General features: G+C 37.3%; 1 protein-coding gene across 1 annotated transcript; it reads right to left on the minus strand.

Annotated features, from left to right (window-relative positions):
- Positions 1–3,253: 3,253 nt before the first annotated feature.
- On the minus strand, positions 3,254–4,332 carry LOC113751389 (adenylate isopentenyltransferase 3, chloroplastic). The gene has a single exon (XM_027295395.1). The coding sequence runs from the start codon at positions 4,296–4,298 to the stop codon at positions 3,375–3,377; it is 924 nt and encodes a 307-aa protein (XP_027151196.1). The 5' UTR covers positions 4,299–4,332; the 3' UTR covers positions 3,254–3,374.
- Positions 4,333–11,174: the final 6,842 nt, after the last annotated feature.

Raw genomic sequence — 11,174 nt, forward strand, 5'->3', positions numbered from 1 at the left:
AAGAAAAGGACGGTGCGTGGCTCCATAGACAAATTGCACAATTTCGTAAGAAAGCTGGCTCTGTTTACATGAAGATGACTTCAAAGGCATTGTTCAGCCCAAATTAAGTGGTACTAAATTTAGTTAACTTTTGGATTGTTAGCAGGCTTCACGTTCAACTGGCCACTTTTATGAGCAGGACTGATCGCATTAGATCACATAAAACGAAAGAAAGAAAAGCTTGATTGGATGAGAGTTCAGACTTCAGAGTGCTCCACGTTAGATTATTTAACTTTTCCAAGATGACAGATTTACTCTGGCTCTCTAATCCAATCTCCCGCACACACGGGCGGCGTTTGAACAGCAGAAAGTTGGTATGATATCGAAGGCAACATAAAATTAAGAGTGAGTAAACATGAAATGAAATGATGATTTATCAATCACATCGCGCATGTTCGTTCCACGGGCAAATGCAAATGCATACGTACGCAGGCGCGAGTCCTCTCATGCATTTGGGATACTACGTTGCTTTCACTGTCCGACTACTAGCTACTCATCGTCTCATTAGTTGAGCCGTCATTTTACTTACTACTACTAAGGAAGCAAGCAAAGGGACTTGCACTTGGGACCCCGGCAACCTACAAATTCTACTGCTATGATTGAACAGAAACAAATGAATAATACAGCAGCAGCAGCAGCAGTAGCAGCGCCTGGAAAAAATCTTCGCTAGCCACAGGAGCACCACCACTTGTTGAGTCTGGGCCCTGAAATTCCATTGCGATTCCTCTGACTAATGCTGAGCATCTGATGGATTTGTCATTGAGTTCATTATTTCTTCCAAAAACCATTACCAACTAGCACGATGAGGGCATAGGGCGAGGATAGTAGTGAGTCGCGTTCAAATCATTAGGATGCCGGAAGTTGGGTTTCGAAAAGTTTAATCTCGACTCATAAAATAAAATAGAATTTTCGGACTTTTGAGTTCAGGTTTCGTGTCCAATATCTGAGACTCATGCCCGACTCGCGCTTAATTCAGACTTTACTCAAACTCGCGCTTAATTCAAAATTATATATAATACGTATATAATATTCATTTATTTCTATCGTTAAATGTAGATATAAATTCTGCACGTTATTATACATATAATTATTAAATAATATACATCATTATAAATAAATAAAAAATGCTCATATCCTTAATTGGTCGGGTTAGGTTTCAATCGGGTTGAGTCTCATTAAACCTTTGTGAATTAATCAGGCCTCATGTTAAAACATAAACTCTGTTCAACCCAATAATTTACAAGACTTAGTCCTAACAATCGGGTTGATCAGACCAAATTTGGGTTGTCCTAGCCGTGAGCAGTCCTAGTTGAATTTGAGTTATCGAGGAACACGCATTAAATGTCACGAGTACTATTTTGTATTTTCTCGAAGAATAGGCTAGAAAAATGCCACATTAATTGTAAGCCAGACAAGATATTGGTACAATTAGTCTTGTACTGGGAAAAGGAAAGAGTAATGGAACTATCTAATCTAATCTATTAAGAGATTCGAAAGAAGCTAAATAACCTTTGACTATTGGCCTGTTTGGAAGCTAATTTTTTGGGCAAGTTTTTTAATAACTTTTGTTACAGAAACCTCAAAAAACTTCTCAAAGTTTTTTACCTACACACTTCAAAATACACAAAACACACACAAATTCCTCCACCATCCCAACCCAATACACAAAACACACATAAAAAAAATTCCCTTCCCTTTGGCTTTCTTCTTCCTCCACTATCCCAACCCATCCACCACCTCCATCGCCGACCACCACCACCTCCGGCGCCATTTCCTTTTTTTTTGGCCTTTCTCCCTCTCCTTGCCATCCTCCCCCTTTATCCAGTTTGACTACCTTCCTCTTTTTTTTTTTCCCTTCCCCGCAACCCTCCCCTTCCCGCGACCAGATCTGGTCCCGTGACCAGATCGCAAAAGTGGAGGGGAGGGGGGCTGCGATCTGGTCGCGCGACCAGATAGCAACTAAGGGAGGGCGACGGGGCTGCTAAGGGTGGGTGAGGGGAGGAGAACAAGGGGTGGCGGGTAGAGGGGGGAGAGGGAGGGCGACAGCAGAGGGAGGGGGAGGGGTAGGGGCGCTGCGTTGCTACTGGGAGGGGGGCTGGTAACGGGGGGGAGAGGGAAGGAAGAAGAAGAAAAGAAGAGAAAGAAAAAAAAAAAAAAAGGAAGAGAAAAAAAAAGAAAAAAAAAAATTTCTCCTTAAAAACTTCTACAAAATTTTTCACATTACAAAAACTTCTACAAAAAAAATTTTCATCTTACAAAAATTTCTACATAATTTTTTTCAAAAACTTCTACAGTGTACTACAGTAAAATTTTAGATAAACTCCCAAAAAACTCAGGTTCCAAACAGGCCCTATATTTCTTCGGCGCCCCCAGGGAGGGACTAGCCTCTCCTCTGATAGCCAACTGGGGACAAGATGATATCAATACACAACATTGGGTTCATCCAAGTGAGGTTAGGCTCCTCTCCAATATATTCTCTTCATTACATCCTAATAAAATTAATTTAAAAACTATTTTTGAAAAGCAACTCTAGCTGTTTATTTTTGAAAAGCGAGTTTATAATTTATTTTATTACTTGTGTTAGTTATACACAAAATTTCATATGAATTGACCGAGTTTTGCGTTTGATTAATCATTGCAAATTTTGACCCATATTTCACCATTCAAATGTCGAAACATTCTCAAAAAGAAAAAAAAATATTTCTTAACATATTGATTTAAAGATCAAAAGAAAAGTAATGACACAATCGTATAGTTGTATAATGTTATATAAATTTGGATATGAATAAATGGAGAGAATTTCAACGGAGAGATCCTAACCCCATCCATGTCGTGTCCTCAATAATATTTTCCCTTGGCGGAGCAAACAATAGAATAACCACTCCTGAGACAAAGCTAGCATTTATTTATTTTTTCACAAAAGAAAAATTGGAGGTAGTAGTACTGTATTAATTAACTTACCTTGTATAACCAGCAATATTTTCTCCTCTTCATCACACAACCATAGAGAACAAGCGATCTCATATTACAGCCCAGTCAATGGGCAGAGAGGTGGACAGCAGGGCTCGATTATTTGACGCTACTGCAAAGTATTAGTGTATTACAGGGGCAAGATGATAAATCCTGTAGTGTACAGATGTGACCTAAACCGAAAAGACGATGATATCATACTACTACTACTAGTGCAGTGCAGTGTCAACACTCAAACTGTCAGGTGTGGTCACTAGACGAAAATGGCTACTACTACTACTGCGGCTACTACTTAATTCAGCAGACATCAACATCGCCAAAACTTTGCTGCATCATGTAGCATAGTTGCCACCGGCACCGCATGATTATAAGTTAATAACAGTGCAACTCGTTCTCTGGTGAGTTGCAGCAGCTGCCACCGGCACCGCCTTCCCCACCCCCAACCTCACCTGCGCACTTGTGACGGTGGCATGGTTGTACAGGAATCTAGAGACGATTTTCGTGCTGGGACCCACCACAAGATTCTCCCACTCTTTATCCGCTTCTTCGCCACGTTTTCTGAACGCTGCGGTAGCATCTAGCCGGTGGATTTTCCATCCCTTCACATTTCTCAGTCGAATGATTTTATCCAGTTGGCGACAGGCCAGTTTGCACGTGTTAGCCTTGGTCTGATTTATGGCTTCCTCTCGCAGCCTGGCCTCGCAAAATGGTTTAGCTCGAAAGTACCGATCGAATTCAGCCACCCCAATTGATCTTTTAATGCCTCTCGAGTAATCGCAACTATCCGGGTTGAAAATTTCCCTTATCTCATCCACCATTCCTTTCTCAACCATCCGATCCACTCGCTCGGATACGAAGGAATGTAGCACGGGCAATGACACGTCCACCCAGAGAAAGCAACAATTGTATCTCGACCGGCCCTCACCACCTTCGATCAGGGTCTCCACAAAAGAATTGGAGCCCCCCACGATGATTGGAAGCTTGCCCCGGCCGACTATAGATTTGGTGACGGCCGAAGCCTTGCTGCAGAAACTTGTAGCAGTAAAATCCGCATTAGGATCGATCACTCCTAGCAGGTGGTGCGGGACCCCGCGACGCTCGTCATCAGTGATTTTATTGGTGACAATGTCAAGCCCTCTGTATACTTGCATTTTGTCGGAGTTCACAATTTCAGCAGGGAAACGGGTGGCGAGGTCGATGGAGAGTCTTGATTTGCCGGTGCCGGTAGCTCCCATGACCACCACAACATTGTCTAACCGCTGCGGCCGCTGATGGATGAGGAGTTGCATGTCAAGCCCACCACTGGCACTGGTAGGAAGGCGCCGTAAAGGTGGCGGCTTTGGATTCAGCATCGACATTGAGCTCATCGTCATTGTGTAACTATTTATACAGATGGTACAGTGGAGATTGATCGGGGATGAGAAATTAAATTATGCAGACGCAGAAAACAAAGCCAGAAGACCAGACTACATGCGATGAATAATCCTTCCTAGCATTCGGATCAGTTGATGTCGCATTATATACGTATATATATATATATACATATCAAGTGACGCGGCGCCTCAAAAATGTGGTGGGGAGGGTCAGGGGACGGTAGTTGATAGGCAGCTTATCTTATGCCATATATAGGAAAGTAGTGACAATTGTTTTGTTGCTCCCCTCAGCCGTCAGCCCCCACTAGAAACAGTAGCACTAATTGATATGGAGGAGAAGGCGCCGGTAAGATGAAAAACAAGGCTAGATATCAATCAATCTATAAATAGGCGTAATGCGAAGAAGATTTCAGGTATATATGCGCGAAACCGAAGAGGAGAAAAAGGAGCCAAAGATTAGCCACAAAATAGTCATGTCAATTGATAGGGTTTGGGTTGGGTCCCTTTGATCCAGATTCAAACCCATTTAATTTAATTAGAGTCAAACCTAAATTCAGACCCTTTTAGATCTGAAAAGGTAAGTTCATGCTCAAACCTTTATGGATTTAGGTACCCAGTGGGTATCCATGCGTGTTTTCTGAACATATTAAAGTAAAAATGTAATTAAAATATATAGAATTCATAAATAATATAAATACCATCCAATTTTTGTTTTCAAATAATAAAATTAACATTCAACAAGTTGAATGTAATACTGTGAACTCAAAGAAAGAATTATTATTAACTATTTCTATATATTTTAAAAGATTCAACTGCATACACATCCAATATTTTATTTGTTTGTCTTTACCTTTTCTCATTTTCTTGAAAAAGTTGGTACCAATTACAATGACAACTAAGATTAGTTTTTAAAAAAGAAAACAACCATAACATATATAAAATATTTAGTCTTATTAAAGAAATGTAATTTTTTACCTCTTTTCTTATTTAAACCTCAATGTTGGTAAATGTCTCGCAATCCAGCACTAAAAGACTGAATGATATAAAAGTCATTTGACTAAGGACCGATGGCAAATAAATAATAGAATAAGAAAATTTATAAACACTTACTCATTTTTTTTTATTCAATTCAATCATCAGTAATCATTAATGTTTCAACCACATCTAGAAGCAATTTGGCACGAGTTTCATCAATCACCTAACTACCAACACTAAATGCAAATTCTGATACTATAAAATCTTACTGTATTCGATCCAATAGCCATAAAATATTATATTATTTTATAAATTTACTAATATATATTATTTAATTAAATATATATGGGTTTGAGTAATGCCTGGTATGGATCTGGATTTAATATGAATTCTAAAAAATCAGACCCTACCCAGACCCACGACTCTCTTACAGGGTCTGAGTCTGGGTCTGGATAGGATCTGAATTTGAGAAATTAAATCCAAACCCTACCTAAATATATTAGATCTGAGTTAGTTTGGATAAGACCCGACCCATTAACATGCCTAGCAACAAAGTTAAGCATATCCCTATCAGGCTATATATATTCTCCAACGTCAGTCGCCCTGTGACTTTGGCTTCCCGCGTCAAGCAGCAAATACCAAACTGACACACCTGGTGGAATATTTATGGTGGACTGGACTCTGACCCTCAACTTAACTAATCAGTAATCATGCTTAAGCTCATCTGCAACATTCGTCCCAGATACTTACTGTGATTAATTCCTAGCTTATAGTCTGATCTTTTCTTGTACTATGAAAGCCAGCTTCTGTCAAGAACTACTCACTCTCTTTTCTGTTTCACAAATGTCATAAACACCGAGTGTCTTGAATGAAGTTCGTATGGTTGGAGATATCTTGAAATTTCAAAATTCTCATTTGCTTGCAAATTTAGCAACGATCAAACAGAATTTAAGGAGTTTTTAAGAGTGTAGTTCCGATTTGATCGAGCATCTAACTTAATTCGTTCATCTTCGAGTAAAATCTCAAAAGGTGGGATTTTTCAAAATCAATTTCTAAAAGATAGTGGTTTTCAAACATCTTCCCAAATGATAAAAAAATGAATTTAGTAAATGGACTGTTTCCTCAAAAAAAAAAAAAACACATTCACAATGCATCATTGTTCTATCTGCCCGGGTTTTTTTTTAATTAACGAATATATTTAATAAATACGATGTTTTACAATTCGCGCTATCTAAGAACTCTCCTTTTAAAACTACCCGAGAATTTACTTGTTGATCTTCTGTTTCCTTGACCATAAAGAATCTCATCACAAAATATTATAAATTGTCATTTGCGGATTCATTAGTTTTCGTACAGAAATAGAAACTCGATTCTGTGTTTCTCCAAGAAGTAAAGCAACGGAGATTCCTTTCAAAAGCTCTACAGTGGTTGGGATTAGGGATGCAAACGAGCCGAGCTCGAGCTAATTTTGTAAAGCTCAAACTCGAGCTCGAGCTCGACGAGCTCAAAATATTAAGCTCGAGCTCGAGCTCGAGTCAAATTCGAGTCGAGCTCGAGCTTAAAAAATAAAAAAAATAATTATTATTATTTTATTTTTAAAAAATAAAAAAAAATTAAAAAAATAAATAAAATAATAATTTTTTTAACAAATAATAAAATATTAGGGATATATATGTAATTTTACTATTAAAATAAAAAATAAAAAAAAATATATAATTGAGCTCGCGAGCCAACGAGCTTAATGTTTTTGAGCTCGAACTCGAGCTCGAGATCGACTTAATTAGCTCGAGCTCGATATTGACGAGCTCGAGTCGAGCTCGTATTCGAGCCGCTCGCGATCCGCTCGCGAGCTGCTCGATTCGCGAAACACCCCTAGTTGGGATCGATACTTCCATTTTTCATGATTGTGGTAAGGATATGATGGTAAGACTAAAAGAAAAGGAGCATTATTCGGATTTAATTATAGTTTTTCTCTGCATAAAACTTCTCCATACACAGAGTTGCTTTTATTTGCTGGGACAGGTCGCTAGATTGTGCGTTATTTCACTTTATTTACACCTTATTTACACACACTGATTTGCTTGCATCATCAACACATTTTTCAATCACCTTTTTATTTCACATACATCATATCAAAAAAGTGTTACAGTACTTTTTCACAAAATTATCTCAAATAATTTATAATCCAAACACACTCCATGTTTTCAACGAAGTTGTTAAAAAAAATGATATAAAATACATCTCTTCAACTTTTCTTTTGATTCAAGAGACACGATAATCCTTTTTTTTTTCCCTAGGGTCGAAAAACGGCCAAAGCAAATAAAAAATATAAATATGCTTTGTTTAGTAGAAATTCGATCACATTAATGCGTTGCTTTGAAATGAACTAGAAGCTCCAATATGCAAGGAGAAACGGGGGGCTAGCTAACCAGCTATTACAAATTTGGAAACTCTTAATTAATTACCGCGAAATGAGGAGGAGCATGCATGAGCATGATCGTTAGATTACTGTAACTCACTAGTACTACTGCTAAAACTCTAATTGCTCCTGATGCGTAATTAATGGAAGTCGGAATCCCGATCCACCTTTTTACTGGCGTAATGGAACCCTTCTCTTATCTTTTCTGAATCAACCTTAAAGTTGACCAACCTTATCTGCCACAAAGTCAACCAATGAGCCAAAGCTAGTGGCCACCAAAGTCGGGGCGGTAGGCCGGATATTCGAATCTCACATCACTAGTAATAAAAAATTTTAAAAAGGTTGCCAAAACATCTCCTTTTACTGAGGCTCCATTTGATAAATCTGAATTCTGAATTCTGAATTTTGAATACTAAAACAATTAATTTGCTGAATATTAAGCACTGAAAAGAGATATATGAATATCTGAATCTTAATGCTGAACATATTTATACTGTTTGATAAACATTTATAACTTAATGCTTAATAAGCTAAATTGTACAATTTTGCCCTTCTATCTTTTAATCAAAAAAGGAAATAGAACATATGATTTAATTAGTTTAAAATTGTTAGGTATGAAAATGACAATATTTATTTTTAAATCAAAGTAATATAAAAGAAGAAATATATTATGAAAAAGTCCAAATATCGATGCAAATATATTTTTAAATCAGAATTTGATAAGAAAAGTCCAAATATAAGCAAAAGGAAGCTGCAATAAACAAGTTTTAAATTCACACCAAACTATATAGAAAGTTAATTACTTCAATGGAAAAATGTTGACGCAAAACAACAAATAATCAATGTCACTTACCTTGGAAATAATGAATTTGAGATCGGTGAGTACGGTAGCAATAAAAAAATTAGGAGGAAAAAATGACAAAATTATGAAAGAGTAGAAAGATGGAAAAAGATAAGGAGTAGACAGATGTGAGGAGCATGGAGAAATTGTAAAAAAGTCATTAAATAGGGAGAAAATAGAAGTAGAAAGCCATTAGACAGAGAATGTCGGGTTGTTTAATTAGATAAGGATTTTGGATAGAAAATATTAGGTTATTTAATTAGATAAGGATTTTGAATGTAATTAACAAACAAGGATAGATTTGGTAGATAAGATAAAGTAGTTGAAGTAAATCTCTTGATTCTTATCAAATTAAGCATTCAGTTACGATTCTTGTGCTGAAAAAAATACATACAAATTCAGCACCACTTAATAAGTTCAGCAGAAAAATTTTTATTTATCAAACACCCAAAACATCTGAATGTCTGAATGAATTCAGTTTCAGCACTTTTTTATGTTATCAAACAGGCACTGAGTCTTCTTTCTAATCAGGCTTGTATATCTGTTAGTTCTTTTTACTTACCCTCCTTTTTATAGAATAAGATAGATTAGATTATATAAATATTATTATTGACGGCCAAAAAATCCGCCAAAAAGTTGATTCTGACAGATGGCAAATTGAAAAAACGGACTAGTTGATGGTGATGGATGGGTCCCTTCCTAGTATCAACTTACCTTCGATTCGATTCCGTGTGCAAGTGGGAGTTGCAATCGTGCGTGGGCAAATGATTTTCCGTCAATTATCTTGTGTTATATTATTATTATTAGTATAATAGTATTGTGACAACTACTGCCAAATACCAATAGACTTGAAGAAACAAAAATTCACCTAATGAACAGCTCGTCTTCTTCTAGTTTACTCAGTCTAGTATCAATCATTAGAATAATTTTTTTCAAAATCTTAAGGTATCTGCAGATGTTCTTTGACTAATTTGTCTAGTATTTTAAAATGTCAAAATCAGAAGATGCTCAGTCATTAATAAAAAAAGAAAAAGAAAAAATTCGCTCTCGGGGAAGCAACTTTTCGTTTTTCCAACTTGGAAGTCAAGAAATAGATGCGCTCAAAATTTCAAACAACTTTCGGAATCACTTTTCATACTCTACTTTTTAGCATAGAGAAAAAAAAAGAAAAAAGAAAAGTGAAGCTCACAAGAACGGATCCTTCTTCAAGTCTTACTAGTACTATTTTACATTTATCAATTTACAAAATTTCCTTCGAAATAAGCACCGGTCCACATAGCTCAGCCAAGTAGTTATTGACAAAAATCCAGGAGCGACCAAAAGTAATCCGTCTGGTGAAAATATTGGGAAACGAAGATGTTTTTGAGGGAACCACTGGGCCAATGGCTCAGTGGCCACCAGAGAGGGGTTTAAGTCTCTTCTTGGACTGTAGGTGAGGGTTCAAATCTCATGTGCAGCGAAAAAAATCTAAGGGTTGGATCTGTATACCCACTAACCCCCAACCACAACCTCCTTACGCTCCCCCTCTCCCTAAATTAGGATAAAGTATGTTATACAAATGTATCATTGCTGACAAAAAAAAAAGAAGATATTTTTGAGAGAAATTATCAGATAAACTCATAAAAGGGCGACGACCCTCGGTGATTTTTGGGGGGGGGGGGGGGGGAAGGGGTGGGGGCGGAGGCATGTGGGAAGTGAGAAAAGAAGAGGGAAGAGGGAAAGAAAGTGAGTTTGTTTGGACAAAGATAATTTGGTTTGCAAAATTTGTTTTCACAAATTTCAATCACCTTTTTATCTTCTCAATCACCTTTTTATCTCACATATATCACATCACAAAAAATGTTATAGTAAATATCTCAAATAAATCATCCAAATAAATTCTTATCCAAACAAACTCAAAAATGTTCTCCTGGGTCGCAGTCATTGTGAGAAGGGGCGGTTGGAGGAGGTGGTGGTGTACCATCGGAGGACAAAAGGTTGTACTTTTCATTGTGACAATCATCCTGTCATGTCATATCGCTGCATCTCCTTCCTAAAAGGCCGCTGTTTCGATGGTTTTTGGTTGGATTAGCTGTTTTTAAAGATATTTTTAAAATATTTTATTATAATAATATAAATAAAAAAGTCTATATATATATATATAGCCTAGCTCTTGCTGATTAAATCCCGAGTGCTTGACAACTGGTTTGACATAGACGATGAGCATCCCCACATCACTGACCGGCCATTGGAAAATTGAGGTCCTGGACACCTTTGAACAAATGATGTCCTTAAGCAACAAATGGTTCAATGAAACTTCCCGCAAAGGCAAAGCTTCTATCCTTTTGGAGAGTGGAGAGCGTGAGACTTGGTCCAACTAGTGGCCACCCTATTTATCCTCTGTGTTTGACTTTTTCTTGTCCTTTTTGTCCCCATTTTTTGGTGTGGAGTGGAATGCGGATCAAAATAAGCTCCTTTCTTCGTGATCTCTCTGAGCTATCTGCCAATGTATAGTTGAAATTCCGCACAGATGCTGGGGAAAATAGACAATTTTATCTCTAAACTTTTTATTAGTATT

Source organism: Coffea eugenioides, chromosome 1, assembly GCF_003713205.1.
Source record: "Coffea eugenioides isolate CCC68of chromosome 1, Ceug_1.0, whole genome shotgun sequence".
NCBI classification, from domain to species: Eukaryota; Viridiplantae; Streptophyta; class Magnoliopsida; order Gentianales; family Rubiaceae; genus Coffea; species Coffea eugenioides.